The sequence below is a fragment of the Postia placenta genome, assembly GCF_002117355.1.
Source record: "Postia placenta MAD-698-R-SB12 unplaced genomic scaffold POSPLAscaffold_19, whole genome shotgun sequence".
Classification (NCBI taxonomy): domain Eukaryota; kingdom Fungi; phylum Basidiomycota; class Agaricomycetes; order Polyporales; family Adustoporiaceae; genus Rhodonia; species Rhodonia placenta.
In genome coordinates, this window is record NW_020169850.1 from 603,397 (window position 1) to 617,968 (window position 14,572).

The 14,572-nt window shown below is 59.2% G+C and overlaps 5 protein-coding genes across 5 annotated transcripts; 4 read left to right on the forward strand and 1 right to left on the reverse strand.

Annotated features, from left to right (window-relative positions):
* POSPLADRAFT_1157608 (hypothetical protein) lies at window positions 1–1,088 on the forward strand (the record flags this gene model as incomplete). Its single annotated transcript, XM_024487215.1, has 2 exons — window positions 1–887; window positions 1,022–1,088. Coding segments are annotated over 2 exons (954 nt in total), but the record flags the coding sequence as incomplete, so codon positions are not given.
* Window positions 1,089–1,745: 657 nt separating this feature from the next.
* On the reverse strand, window positions 1,746–7,291 carry POSPLADRAFT_1157708 (hypothetical protein; the record flags this gene model as incomplete). The annotated part of the gene is made up of 15 exons (XM_024487229.1): window positions 1,746–1,847; window positions 1,960–2,506; window positions 3,021–3,153; window positions 3,289–3,545; window positions 3,690–3,886; window positions 3,954–4,125; window positions 4,284–4,358; window positions 4,611–4,885; window positions 5,119–5,467; window positions 5,634–6,082; window positions 6,162–6,201; window positions 6,266–6,325; window positions 6,452–6,598; window positions 6,755–6,888; window positions 6,956–7,291. 15 exons carry the CDS (start codon window positions 7,289–7,291, stop codon window positions 1,746–1,748), a joined length of 3,273 nt encoding a protein of 1,090 aa, XP_024334038.1.
* A 992-nt stretch (window positions 7,292–8,283) lies between these two features.
* Window positions 8,284–9,501, forward strand: POSPLADRAFT_1061945 (hypothetical protein; the record flags this gene model as incomplete). Its single annotated transcript, XM_024481458.1, has 3 exons — window positions 8,284–8,859; window positions 8,919–9,296; window positions 9,361–9,501. The coding sequence occupies 3 exons, from the start codon at window positions 8,284–8,286 to the stop codon at window positions 9,499–9,501; spliced, it is 1,095 nt and encodes a 364-aa protein (XP_024334039.1).
* A 1,800-nt stretch (window positions 9,502–11,301) lies between these two features.
* Window positions 11,302–12,820, forward strand: POSPLADRAFT_1076408 (hypothetical protein). Its single transcript, XM_024482917.1, has 3 exons — window positions 11,302–11,995; window positions 12,056–12,448; window positions 12,510–12,820. The coding sequence occupies exons 1-3, from the start codon at window positions 11,348–11,350 to the stop codon at window positions 12,642–12,644; spliced, it is 1,176 nt and encodes a 391-aa protein (XP_024334040.1). The 5' UTR covers window positions 11,302–11,347; the 3' UTR covers window positions 12,645–12,820.
* A 154-nt stretch (window positions 12,821–12,974) lies between these two features.
* Window positions 12,975–14,503, forward strand: POSPLADRAFT_1157768 (hypothetical protein; the record flags this gene model as incomplete). Its single annotated transcript, XM_024487234.1, has 9 exons — window positions 12,975–13,084; window positions 13,136–13,242; window positions 13,318–13,376; window positions 13,440–13,582; window positions 13,640–13,772; window positions 13,821–13,866; window positions 13,920–14,125; window positions 14,193–14,298; window positions 14,349–14,503. The coding sequence occupies 9 exons, from the start codon at window positions 12,975–12,977 to the stop codon at window positions 14,501–14,503; spliced, it is 1,065 nt and encodes a 354-aa protein (XP_024334041.1).
* Between the last annotated feature and the right edge of the window lie 69 nt (window positions 14,504–14,572).

A 14,572-nucleotide genomic window follows, 5' to 3' on the forward strand; every position in this document is an offset into this window, starting at 1 on the left:
GAGGCGTATCTCTCCGCCCGCCGCGAATACGACGAGGCTGTCAAGGCAGCCGACGAGGCCATCGACCACCACAAGCGGCTCCTACGCCAACGGGACGACCACGTCCTCACCGAGCTCATCCGGCTCGACAATCTGAAAGTTGCCCATCGCTTTCAACCGCTCTTACCACGCAGCATCCGGGCACGACACAACAAATTCATCCCACGCGCCATCCCCAACGCGTACTTACCCCTACCCGCACCCCTACCGACGTCTGCCTTCAGGCGCCCCCCGATCCCATCCCCTTTCCTCCAAGCAACGCCGCGGAGCACTACCATCCCGACTGACTGGCAACCCAACCCTGGTTGGACCCCGAAGGGAAGCTGCAGGCGATGCGGATCGTCTCGACACTGGGTACGGGACTGTCCGGACGTACGATGCGCAGGATGCGGAAAAGAAGCCCCTGGACACCTGGAGCGAGAGTGCGGAACCAGGCCGATGAAGCGACACGTATCCGCACCACCTGAAGAACCTGCGCGACGCGTGGGGGTGGTTGTCGACAACGTGTTCCTCGAAGGAATCATCAACGAGGCGAAGGAGAGGAAGGAGAAAGAAAGGCAGACAAAAGCGATACCCATCCCTCCACCGCGTAGCGCTAACCCCGAACCCCCAACCAGTCCCGTCGCGGGACCTTCGCGCCCCCGCCCCGATACACCCGTCGTCTTTCGCAAAGTCGATCCCGACTGGACACCGGACACCACTCAATGGACGTGGGACAGCTCCTGGCCGAATCAGAAGCACCTCTCTGGCGAGGAATGGATGAACGTAGGGAGGAACGCGCGCAAGGAGTGGTTCGACGAAGAGGAGGACGACGGCGTAGATTGGGAGTTGTATGGAGATGGTGAGCAGTAAGTAGTCGAATGGGACTTCGACTCTGGTAGGGGGGTAATGAAACATTCGTCTTTCCGTTCTATTCCTTGTACTACTAGCGCCCATACTGGCGCCTGTCTTAGCGCTCACCCGCAGGTTGAACATTATGTAGCTTACATAATGGGGTCCATGCGCACTTCGTCCCTGGTATCGTACCACTACGTTTCTTTCTTCACTAACGCGACCACATAGACACGATGGTCCGTGCGCAGTCGGTACTTGTATAAGTAGTTGTACCATTAGTCGGTCGAACCCTAAGTTCGACCTGGTTATTCATTCAAGTCTCTGCTCCTCTTCGCTTGGAGTAGTGGTCATTCTCGACTTCCTCGCTCGACCTTCAGGACGACGCACTGTCCATAAGTCCTCGCTCGTCGTCTACGAGTCAGGCATCGATACAGGAGTATAGACCGTTGTATCAAAGACTGTGCTTTGCGCTGACAGACTCGACCGGCACGCGACCAGCACGCGACCGGTGCCTTACGCCTCAGTAGGTATGTGACCCCACCGACTTGCTACCGTTGTTCTCCTCACGTCGCATCGGTTGGTTCTCCCAGCACCGTGTCAGCCTATTGCGAGAATCCAAACCCCGCCGCCCAATTTGATGCAAAGGACACAGATGGGGCAGCCATGCAGAGATTAATTTGGTATTTCTAGGTACGTCACGTCGTGCGGCCTTGGCCACTTACGCGTGGAATACTGATGATGCCGCCGTCCTCCAGTCTCACATGCAAGACCGTCCAGCGCACGTACACACAACACGAGCGTGGGGGTGGTCTGTGCATCAAGTTTTAGCATGCCGCCGGTACGCTATCGTGCCGCGCTCATGCTGACTTCTCTCATTCCGATTTGTGGCCGCGTTGTGGCCGCGGCCAGCGCGTTCGCAACCGGATGCGGTGCTCGCGGGTACACGACGATGCCGCGCGAGCACCCTTTTCAGTCTGTCCGGTCGGCGATTCACAGCCGTCCCGACGTATTTTACAGGGCCACTTGTCATGGGGCTGTCGAGAGGGAGGGGGCATCAAGACAATGAGGATGCACAATTGTACTTACGACATGAATTGCGTAGCGTTTCTCATGTAGCCGAGACGATGGGCGTCCGGTGACGCGGGAGAGCCGGGCGCGGAGGAAGACGTCGCCAGACCGCGCCCGCACGTTGAATTGCCGGCGACCGGCGTTCGTATGCACATTGCACGTACCGCAGAACGCGACGACCAAGCTGCCCGCAGCCTGTGCCATCCGTCTCAAGCAGTGGATGAGTGTGCCCCCGGCCGTTGATGCGCCGCCCTGTCCAGCGCTGATCCGCCCGTGATGCCAAGGTGCAGGCACGGCGCGGGATGTCTGTGTGCGGCCTGCCCGGCGTATGGGTGGAATGGATGCCGTCTCACGCCACAGCGGGTGCGGGATCTTGCGCGCATCAGGTCGTGCTCGTGTGATGACCCGCGACTGTTCCTCCGCTCGCGCTCGCGACAAGTCACGTTGACCGGCTGTCCCACGTACGCCGTGCGCCGCCTCTTGACCGTCGACGCATGAGGCACTGACGATGTCATCTTCAGGATCGCCGCGGGAGTCTTTGCCGGGTAGCACGACGCTGCGCAGTCTGCACGCGGAGCATTCTGCGGCGCGGCGTCTCGTGCTCTGTACGCGCTCGGTGTGCCGTCTTGGCGCATGAGCAACGGGCCACGATGCGTGTGCTGGTCAGAATCGCCCGCGCGCACCCTCAACAATATGCCGCTTGCTGGTGTCCCTATCGTGCTCAGGGGGAGGCGGCGTGAGCAGCGTGACGACATGAGAACGGATCAATAACGTTACAGCATGTATTCATTACCTGGTAGCTTATTTTCGCGTAGCTGAGACAATGGGCGCCCGGTGAGCGGGAGAGCTGCGCGCGGTTCCTGCGATCGGGGGAGGAGACGGGGGCCAGTGTGTGTGCGGCGACTAGACGCGAGGAAGATGGCGAGGTGTCAGACGCGCGCGCGTAAAGGAGCGGCGCGTTGCGCGACGCGAGCGCAAAGTGGGCGCGTCTCGGACTGGGCACCGGATGTCTGTGCGTGACCCTGCCGGTGTGCGGGTGTCGCCTTGCGCCACAGCGGGTGCATGGCCCTGTGACTCACTCTGACTCGCTTCTCTGTAACGTCCCGTCGACCGGCCGTCCCGCTTCCAGCTCACTCCAGGGTGGGCATCGCAGACCGCGCGCCGGGCAACCGTGCAGGTCGGATCCGTGTTGCCAGGTACGCCGCATGTTGGCTATGGATGCATGGAGTGCTGATGGCGCTGTATTCTAGACTCCCGCGCGAGGCCTCGTCTGGTAGCATAACTCTGCCCGGTCGCGCGCGTCCTAGGCAGGACACGAGCATCGCGCACGAACATCGTGGTACGTACCTGTGGTGTAGCTGAGACGACGGCGGTGGTGGCGGTGCAGGAGACTGACGTGCGCGCGTCGAGAGAACGGTAGCGGCGGCATATCAGACGGGTGCGCTGAAGAAGGGAAGAAGAGCGCGCAGTGCCAGGCTGTTCGGCGGCAGACGGTGGAGGCAGAGACAAGGAACGAGGGGTGGCGCACCATACGGTGACATTGCGCGAGGCCGTCGAGCGAGACGCGACGGGGAGGGAGATGGCGCGGACGTCGTCGACGGGAGCTGGGGACGGAGCGCGTCGAGACGGGGTGATAGAGCGTGCGAGATCGACGGCGCGATGCGGGGATGAAGAGGCGGCCGAGGATACGGCGTGCCAAGATGCGTGAATGGAGGGCGGGTGGATGCAGCGACGGGCATTGAGCTCACCTAGCATAGCGTGTTCCCTGGGTCCCCTTGACGGCGCTCGAGGCGACGGCATCGGGAAGTGGCAGGCGGAGCGCGTGTTGAGGACCGGGAGCGAGCGGGCATGAGTATTGCGCAACGGCGAGGTTTAGTCGGCGTACATTGTGGGTGTCCGGGCGTGCAGGCGCAGGCGAGCCATTGACCCGAAATCTGTAAAAACCCTACATTCCGCTCGTTTTGTGAATAAGTACACCCCGCGCATCATAGGTGAATGCCAGGGGCACTGACCTCGCCGTTTCTGCCTATGGCTGATTGTACCGGCCTGAAGAATCGGCGCGAGTTTCCGCACGCGTGTATGATGCTGATGTAGTAGTTCTGCTGCTGCTCGTCTGTGTGTCGTGCGCCGTCATCATCTGTCATGCTACATGAATCTGCTTCGATTGCTTCAAATGTTAGATTTCTGCGTGACCGCACAGGGCACCGTCTCCTAGAACAACGCAGCCTGCTGCTATTGCTACATGAACGCGCCATCATTTCACCCTCGTCACCATCATGTACTCTTCATTTAAGATCCCGCTGGCTCATTGTAATGCCCGCCGGAGTAGCGTACCATCTGACCTTGCTGCGCCGTCCAGTCCGATGTTCCCGCACCATGTGCGAGTCTCTGTCCGACTCTCCAGCGACACTGAACACCTGAACATCGACACGGGCACCGAACATCTGGCGACCTGCACGCCTGCTATGGCAGCCCGTAGCAATGCGAACAAGGACGGAGGCAGCCTTTGCTCGCGCGCGCGCGCGCGAGGCTGTCGCCTCTGGCGTGATCTCCCTTTCGAATGCTGGCGCGACTCCCGCCGCTGATGACCGTGCGCGCGAGCACGACCCCTATATTCTTTCAACGACATCTCTGCATGTCTGCCATGGTGCCGCCCTACCGAGGCGCACCGTCGGACCATGTCAGAAGGTGTTCCCGTGCCAACCGCATGCAACACGCCGGCCGCCTTGGCACCGCCGCCAAAGGTGACCCCGGCGCGCCCCAGGTGTGATATCGCTTCGCGACCGCGTCTCCACCCAACTCGCGCTGCTGATAGCCGTTGCGCCGTCTTGCTCGCACGCTTGCGGGATTCGCGGTCACACAGGATATCCTGTGTGTCCTCTTGGTGGAGGCGGCGTGCCGGTATTGTAGAGGACAAGGGCGAGCTTGCAAGCTTGCACCTTGCCTATCGCGCGACGCGCAGCATGCGCGTTCTCTGCCATGCAGTCCGCGCCGTGCCGTAGGCTCGCTCGCGACCGGGGACGCGAGCAAAGGGACGCTATTGTTGCATCCCCGGGGTCCGTGCGCAGACGTTTGGACATGCAGCACCCTGGCCAACAGTCGGGATCGCTTGCCAACACTTGCGGTCATTGCACGCGCAGGCAGCGCGCGGTCACAGTGTCCGGCGGCTGGACGCACAAACGTCGCGCCGGGCATCAAATATTTTCTCCCGGGAGCGGCCCCGGCCTCGCGAGTGGGTTGCCAGGGGGTACTGTCCGCGTCGCGCGTGCAAAGTGCACGCGTTTTGCCGTCCGCGAATTCTCTGCGCTTGAATACGCCGTCGCGGCGCACGAGATGGCGCTGCCCATCAGCGTCTCGACTCCCGCCGTCCCGATAGCGATAGCTATGCGCTGTCTCGCTTGCACGCGCGCGTATTCGCAGCCTAGCAGGCCCTCTTGGCAGAGGCCGACCGCGGTCATAGAGGGTGAGCGCGGGCTCGTCAGCTCGTCCCCCGCAGGGCAGACGGTGCGACATGCACAGTGCGTATCTACCGAGCAAACCGCGTCACGCTGTAGCGTTGCCCGGGACAGGGCCGTATGTGGACACCCGGACGTGCGGTCGCCAGGCCAGGGGGGTGGGGGCGTTTGCTAGCACTTGCGGTGGCAATCACGCGCTAATGACGGGCGGGCACGACGTCCCGTTGGCGGACGCACGAGTCTCGCTCTGCGCATGCAAGACTTCCCGGGAGCGACGCCGGCTCGCGCGCTGCCCCGCGGGTGGGCTGCCAGGCGGACGACCGTCCGCGCATATGAAATGCAGGACAGGACGCGGACGCGGACATGGGCGTGCGCGCGCGTCCTGCCATTGGCGTATTTTCCGTGCAGGGATGCACGTCTGGTCCGGTCCTGTGGTGGAAGGCGTCGCGGCGACGCGCGCGAAGCCCAGGCGAGCGCCCCGGCGGAGATGCGCGTAGCTCGGGTGCGGGTGTTGCGGGAGGATAGGCGAGCGGCTGCGTGAGGTACGCGGCGGGGCTGGGCGCCGTGACGCGGGGAAGGGAGCGTCCGTGCGTGGGTTCGCAATGCGGGAAGGGGGGTAGCGGGAAGGATATAAAGAGGGCCGGAGATGGGTGGAGGGTCGTCATCTCCTGGCCGTGAGTTTGTCGCTGTTGACTGGTATGGGTCTCGATGGTGTCTGCATACGGCACCTACGCCTGCTGTCTGTACTTTAGTGTCTGGACTGACCTTCATATGCTGCAGGTACGTGGGCCGACGTTGGAGGGCCCTGAAGAGCCATAGCGGTGAGCGCGGTCACCGGTCGACGTTGGTTTGATTGATGGTGTACTTACAGCGTGTGGAGTTGACAGTTGGTGGATGCAGGCGCGGGCGCGGGCGGGATGGACGGAGTGCTGGGGGAATGGAATTTGATGCGGCGGCGAGTGTTGCGTAGAGGTTCTGCGCATCGGCGTTATATTTCGTTAGCTGTGCCGATGCGCGTGTGAGCAAGCGATCAGAGTGTACATCAGCGTGCTTACGGGGCGCGCGTGCGGGCTGCAGGTCCTGGAGTTGTCGGGCTGCGATGAGGCTGCGGTAGGATGGCGGAGGATGCTGTCGCGACGGACAAGAAGTGCGGGCGAGCGCTCTGGCCGATACGCGCGGGCGGCGTGCGATGGACGGTGCAGCTGCACGAGTTCGGCGCAAATGAGCATGATACATCAATGCAAGGCGTGCGCGACTGCTGCAGCGGCGTGAGCAGACGACGGGCGAGCGGGCGCACCTTCAGCTGACGGCGAGGGCGGCCGAGAGGACGGATGCAGCGTACAGAGGGAAAAACGCACTGTTTCACGTCTCCGCAAGCAGCAAGGGTCTCCAGGAGCGCGCTGTCGATGTCGTGAATGGGAGACTTGAGGTGGCCCTTGATGACGCTGTGTGCGCCGTCCGGCGTGCGCACGCGGATCACGGGCGCGACGCCCTGCGCAACACGCTCGTCCCGGATGGATTAGTGCGCGCCCTCCGCGCGCGTCGCCCAGCCCGAACACGCTGCGCTTGACGCCCTCCAGCAGCTGCGCGCTGCGCCCGCGGCGACCGCCTTTACAAGCGCACGCCCGTTCTGCGCGAACTCGCCCTCCTTTGCGACGTCCGCGATCGTGACCGCGTCCACCGCCGCCGCCGCGCTTTGCTACTTTCTTGACCCGCCCGCCGTCGCTCGCTAACAGCACCGTCAGCGGCGGCGCGTCGATCGCAGGGAGCAGCTCCGTGTACGCCTTCTGCGCCCGCGCGCGGCATGCGTGGCTTCGCCGCTTGACGTCGCTCTCGGAGACGTCTCCGGCGTGACCGACGTGGTGAATAGCGCGGTGCGGGGAAGGAGGATGCATGGCGGCGTGTGTGCCAGCAAGCGGCAGTGGCGCGGCGTGGGGATGCGCGGATGCGGACGTGCGTGGGCTGTAGGCTGCAGACTGCGCGGGCTGGGATGCACGAGAAGTGGAGGTGAAGGGCGCGGCTGCGGCTGCACGAGGAGGACGCGGGCGCGCAACTGCAGCACGGATGTGCCAAGGCGGACGGGAGTGTTTTCAACCCCTGACAAGGCATGCCTGTGAGTGCGATCCACAGACGCAGCGTCCACGGTGGAACGAGCGATCAGGATGTAATGGTAGGCGACATACCGTATACCAGATGCGGGCGTGCGAGCGATCGGCGAGCGGACGCCAGTGGGACGCAGGACAGTGTGAGACGCAGCGAGCGCCGTGCGATGCAGAGCAGAGACGCAGCAAAAGACACCGGACACAGGCCAGGCGACCGAACGACGATCGCAGCCCGAGGACCGAGGACGTGTGTGCACGAGCGCTTGAGCATTCGAGAGACGATCACGAACTCGACACCCTCGATCTTGACGTCAGGGGTCCGATTCCGCGTCCGAACCTCAGGCTTCAGCTTCAGCTTCAGTGCTAATATATACTTGGCTTGTCTCTTGGGCTCTCTGTCCCGCCTTCAGTGCCTGCGCCCCTTTGGATCTCAAGTCTTTCCGCGCAGTAGTCTGGGTGCTATTGAGCCTGGTCTCATCGGAGCTCTCAAAGTGTCTTGGCGTCTTTGTCGTTGACTGCGTCTTTGTCGAGAACATATGGAACTCCCGGAAAAAGGAAGAACCTCTTTGTCCGACCTTGTCTGTTGACTATAGCTCTTGCTCGAACAACGGAATGCCACTGCCGCATGTCTGTGGCTATGCCACGTTCACCTGCTTTCATCCTCTGGGCTCTAACATATAAAGCATGAAGTCTATGGGCTTAGAGAACACTGTATCCTCAATTTCTTCCTCGCATCGCGACGTCTGGCCTTCTTACTTGGGTAGCACTTTCGGACAGACCAAGCCATGTCCTTTTTCATGCGGCCCACGCAGCCCACCGAGGACTCCCGAAACCACATTTCTCGTGGCATCCGGACGCAGCAGCAAAACAATCGTGCACAGCAGGCTCACACAGCAGCGGACATTGTCTCATTCCTGCCCGCATCGAGCTTCAATCCGCTGGCTGAACCCTTCGTCCCTGGAGCGTCTCGTATGCACACTTTGGCCGCGACACCGGTGCCACAACCATCTGTACAGCAGACTTCTGCGGCTACGGACGCCTCTCTTGTGATCAGATATGACTGGCTTCCAAGCCTGCGACTGGGATTAGCGGCCGTCCACCCGGAGTCACGGAGAGTCCTTGCACAGTCTATCGTCAGACTAAAGCCGTGGGCCCGGGACCCTGTCCGCGTAGCCATATTGTCCGCCAAGATAGCAAAGTGCGTCATCGAGGGTCACTACCCCAGCATGACGACAGTTGCGCAGTTCTCAAGCGAGCTTCACCAGCTTTTGCGGCAGGAGGAAGGTGGCCAGCTCGCGATGTATTTCAGACGCTGCCTTGAGCTCTACCTCTGCCGCTGCTTCGCCGAGTACTGCTATCCGGTGAGTTTTCCCGTGCATTGCGCGACGTGGCGTTCATGCTCCTTGCCGTGATCGCGCAGCTCTGTCAGCAGCCCCATGAGATATACTCCATGCGGGCGCCGGTTCGGTCTCGTGATGGTGAGGTGACACGCAGTAGAATCGAGTCGGCGCTGGCGCTGGCGGCGTACGTTGGCGGGCTCTTCGCACAGGATATGATCTCGGGCAGTCTCGCCCTCACTTGTCTGAACGCACTGGTCTCGCAGCCGTACGTCCTGGAGCACTTGCAGGCGATACACGCGCTCCTCTCACACGCTGGTCAGAAGCTGTGCAAGGCCGGCTCCCCAGATTATTGGGACAGTATCTCGAGTGTGGTGCGATGGCGGGCGACTCGGCTCCTGAACGATGCGAGTATGGCTAACGCATCCCTTGACCGAGGCCAAGTTCGGTCCTTCGTGCAGGTTCGTCCCCTCATGTGCGTTGGATGGCGTCCTCAGTTGACTGTGACTTTTCGGCATTCGGTAGGACATATGCGATATCACCGAGGAATGGTGGAAGCTGTCGCTTTCGGAGAACACTTTTGCCCGTCTAGCGGACGAGCTCGACCAGCAAACTGCCACAGCTCAAGGACTACAGGACGGACACAATATTACGAAAGGACAATGAATGCGTCGCTATCAAGCTCTGTGGCCGTTGATACTAGCGAGCGGTTGCTGCGTCTATGCGCACATCGGACTAGCGGTTCCGTCTTCATTCTCTGGGTTTCAGCCTCTAAGTTTTAGGGTTAAAGTGTCCGTTCCTTGTGTTTTGTCGTCTTAATATAAGTTTGCTTCATGTTTATTTATTTCGCGGGAGGACTAGTACTGCCTGTGCTCTCCGCTTTCACGGCGCAAGTACACTTATAAGGAGACCTCGACCGCCCTCATGAAGAGGAGAAAACGCTGGTCCATGTGCTCTCTGACGATGCTATAAGTCCGACTAGCCACAACCCCAGATACATACAGAGCGTTGGGAAAGCCTGCGTGAGCACGATCACGCTGGTCGGGTCGCGGTGATTGATCCCGACTTTCCTTTCCGCCGAGTGGTCCACCACCGATGTCCGATCGCGTCCCTTGGCCGTAGATGAGATGAATGGCCAGATGACGAAGGGTGAATGAGTGGGGCAGATCCTTGGTGTAATGCGCGAGCGTAAATAGGATGCGTCGGGGGCTCACACCTTCGAGAAGCCGAGACATTTGCATTGACAGTCGTGGACCTGATCCGGAGACGCCGAGTCTCGCTTGTCTGTGCCCGGGACGGGGCTTCCATTCTCATTTAGAATATGTCTTTCTGTTTCGGACTGCTTGCGATCTATTGCTATAGTGTGAGTGTGCGTCGTTCACTCCTCCTAGGTTCGGTATGATGTCGCTCGTGTCAAGGCCTCTCTGTGCTTATATAAACCAGCGTCGGCGTCGAGAAAATGTATCTTCCCTCTCTCCCTCGAACCACAATCACCTCGCACTCTCTCTGCGCTGGTACGGACGAGTGGCCCGTGAGTCACACGTACACGATGAGTGTTTCGTCCGGCTGTATCGTTGCTCGTGCGTGGTCATTCGGACACGCATCGTGATTGAGTCGTAGTATTCGATCGTTTCTATTCGAGCACGCGTTGGGGGGTTCCAGCAGATTATTTCCTTGCTGATATTGTCTCGCGAGCGCACATATACTAGTCTGTTTGTCGGCCAAAACTAACTTCATTTTATCATAGCTAGCTCACAGTCATCTCTCCCCTTCGACCAACTTCGGACATCGCTGCTCGCATTCCTCCCACACCGCGACTGAGCACAAGCGGGAGAAGTTGGCCCACTCAAACCGTCGCGGATGTGGTGTCGCGAGGGCCTCGGCAATATTGATAGACAACACCACAACGTGCATCAACGGGTGGCGGAAGGTGGCGGGGTGGCAGTGAGACGCCCGGTGGCGGTATCTCCGCGTGAGAACTGATCTGGTTCATCTCAAAGCAAACCAGACACCCGGGGCCGCGTCAGCGGCCTCTTGTTTCGACTCGGAATTCCGTCCCACAATCGCAGCCCTCCTTGTTTGAAGTCGTTTCTAGAACATCAACGTAACAGCCTCTTGACAAACAGTCGGAGGCAGCCTCTTAAAAACACTGCTAAAAACACTGCGGCCCTCTGCGCTGGTCCTCGCGAGTCAATTTCGTGGGCATTGCACCTGCGTTCGATGTCCGGTCCACATGGACTTATCGAAGAGACGATGGACCTACCTAATCAGTCTGCCTCTGGTCTATTTCCGTCGGTCGCCACGAGTGGGACACAAGGCATCGCAATTGTGAATCTTCGTTGTCTGAGCGCCACATTGCTGCCGCTGCCGCTTTGACGCTGTGTTATGAGGGGTATTTAGAGTTTTGTGGCGATCCCGACCTGGTGCCTACAACTCTCGCGTCCCTTCCTCTCACTTCCCCCCATCCACTTACTCTCCCTACCCGAGCCGCGCCTCCTGGACAGACAAACCCATGTCTCTCGACTCATCTCAACAAGAGCAGCCCATCTATTGTGCAGTCGGCAACGCAACACTCTACGATGATATGCGCCACAGTACCAGTGCGACAGCCTCTAGCTTCACTCAGCAGGCTGAACCATCAGACCTCAAAGCGTTCTTTGACGGTCCCAGTACTGCTCGCAGTCGAAATCCCCTGCATCATTCCCCCCTCGCGCACCATGCAGAGCATCTGCGCCACACTCACGGAGGCACGGGTCTGGCCCCGTCAGCCTTGGCGCACAGTGCCATCTCGAAACTTGAGCCATCATCCCGCACGCGGGGTTCAGCAGCAGCCATAGCGGTACAACCTCCAGAGCAGCATGAATGGTTTCAGAGTATGGCGATGGGAGTCGCAGCGATGCATGCCGATTCACGTGTAGTCCTCGCACAAGCTGTCTTCAGACAGAAGAAGAGCTGGAAGCGCAATGATCTAGATGTACTGGCGACGGTGTTGATTGACTACGTCGTCGAGGGGCCATGTTACAACATGGAGAGGGCGGCGCGGTTCACGTGCAAGCTCTATGAGTTTTTCCGCCACGACAAGGGCCGCGATCGCGCTGCACACTTCAAACGGCGTATTGAAGAACACGTCTATGCCAAGTTCACCCAGTATTGCGTTCCGGTGAGCATCACTTGCCAAGCATTTTGGCTGACGCTCTTAACCTCATGCCGTGTCACGCAGCTCTCCACATGTCAATCAAATAGCGCAAATAGCGCGCAGGTACTCTATTCAACAGCACCGGCCCCATCTGTCAATCCGAGGTTAGAAGCGAGAGCCAGGTCGGCGGTGCATCTGGCTGCGCTTGTCGGCGAACTCTTCGCAGATGGCATGGTCTCAAGTTGGCTGATCCTTTACTGCCTCAATTCGCTGGCTGCACAGACATACGTTCTGGAACACCTCGAGGCCATGCAAGATCTGCTCTCACATGCTGGCCACAAGCTGTATGAGGCGCCCGCCTCAGACTACTGGGACAAGTTCACGGTTGTGGTGCAGTGTCGAGCCGACGGACTTCTCAAGGGTGCGGGCGTGGCCGACAAAGCGGAAGACTGTGATAAGGCAAAAGGCCTCGTTCAGGTTCGTATTTTCGTCTGCGTGGATGAAGCTAGACGCTGATGCCTGTAATCCCGCAATGCAGAAAATCCGTGATATCGTCGAGGAATGGCGCAGGTTGAGCTCATGTTCTACTTCAGACGACTCTTCTAGCAGCACTTTGGTCGAGGAAGATGACGAATACATCTGGCCGCCTCGAACTCTGCCAAAGAAATGTTAGCAAGATGCTTAGTGGGGCCTAGTCTGGCGAAGGTGTTTGCAAAGTGGACGGTCTACTGTTGTTACCATATGAGCCATGATGATACCCTGGTCTCCCTCACACGATCGTGTTTTACCCTTCTGAGACTTGTAATATATACCCTTGCAGTTCTATCCAAGTTTCGTTTGCGGCTGGGCAAGACCGACTGTACGATGTATCTTGCTAAGACCGGGCGTCTAGTCAGTCGTAGATTAGATCGTGACCAAGTGAGAAGTCTCGAGTGACACCCGGGCCCGAACTCCTTCTCGTCCAAAACCCGGCTAGGATTTGTGTTTCCTCAAGCCAGTGAATATGTCGGAGGCACCCCCCCTCCCGAGTCTAGCGAGGAACAGCCACATCAAACATTGCAAGCTCTGTTTGTCTGGGCTCCCCTCGTCCCAGGTCGAGATGGATTCGTCCCGGTACGTTCTAAATAGACTCCTCTATCTCAGCGGCCTTCAATGGTTCCCTAGGGCGGCGGTCGGATTTTATTGTCTCGGAGCGTTAGACTTGCTTGGCGCGAAGATCACTGATGCAGATAGGGCGGCGTGGAGGAATTGGCTGTGGGCCCAGCAGACCAGTTCGTAGTTAGATCATAGCCCCGATAACGATTATGGACTAAAGGCCCATGTTGCTCATTCCCCATTCCCAACAGGAGGAAAGTATGGGACGGGCTTCAAGCCGAGTACATATATGACGCCCGGAAATGATTCGGTATGCTCAATCTCCGCGATTCATTCTCGAGCACGTTCTCACCCTCTGCGGTCGTTTTAGGAGGACTACTCCGAATACGACACGCCTCATCTGATTATGACCTACACTGCCATGCTTTCTCTGGCAGTTTTGCGTGATGATTTCGCCAGGCTCGATCGTCCCGGGATTCTTCATCTCATCCGTGCATGTCAGCGAGAAGACGGCAGGTAAATAAGTACACTATCCATCTGTCTGAAATCATTGTAAAACCCCGCACTCAACAGCTTTTCCGCGTTGCCGGTCGGCGGCGAGGCGGACCTTCGGACTGTCTACTGTGCATTCGTGATCAGCAGTCTGCTAGACGACTGGTCAGGAATGGACGTCGATAGTGCTATTGCGTATGTAAGACGATGTGAGGTACGCTTATTTCCTCACAGTAGCTACTGCGTCTTATATCTCAACTAGAGCCATGAAGGGGGATATGGCCAGACGCCATTCGGCGAAGCTCTAGGTCACGTCATCTGGCACGATAGCGTGCCGTTCCCCATTGACAGTCGACTACAGGCGGGACCACGTACTGTGCTGTCGCATGCCTCGAACTCGCGCCATCGACCGCGGCGTCGCCACGAGAAACTCGCATGTCGCCATCCCATCGCGAACGCACGATCCGCTGGCTCCTCCACAACCAGACCGCATCAGGTGGCTTCTGCGGGCGCACGAACAAGGCAGCGGATGCCTGCTATTGCTTCTGGTGCGGGGCTGCCTTGAGTGTGCGTTTGCTTGAGAGCGTGCATCTGAGCAGGGGTTAACAAGCGACTGCGTGCGTGTTGGCCGTAGATCCTGGGTGCGGCAGACCAAGTGGACTCGGCCGCGCTCGCGAGATTCCTCGCTGACTGCCAGTTCAAATTCGGTGGTATTGCGAAGGCGCCCTCCGAACGCTCAGGTTCCGCCATTTCAATTGTCCGTATCGAACATGCTGATCATGCGTCATAGATCCGTATCACACATACCTGTCCCTCGCGGCTCTTGCGATCTATCCGCCACCAGCCGCAGACGAAACATGGAAGCTGCCTTCTCTCAATGTGCTATGGAATGCGACCACAGAGACAGCACGTTGGGCACGAAAGCACATCCCTGCATCAAACTGACTCTCGTAGGAATGTCAAGCCATTCACATGAATATGTCCTTGCTGACGATGCCAGCTCACAGCTTACCA

Coding starts and splice junctions, on each gene's coding strand:
- POSPLADRAFT_1076408 (XM_024482917.1), top strand. CDS start 11,348: ATGTCTCTCGACTCATCTCAACAAGAGCAGCCCATCTATTGTGCAGTC. Junction 11,996..12,055: donor TCACCCAGTATTGCGTTCCG/GTGAGCATCACT, acceptor CGTGTCACGCAG/CTCTCCACATGTCAATCAAA. Junction 12,449..12,509: donor AGGCAAAAGGCCTCGTTCAG/GTTCGTATTTTC, acceptor CCCGCAATGCAG/AAAATCCGTGATATCGTCGA.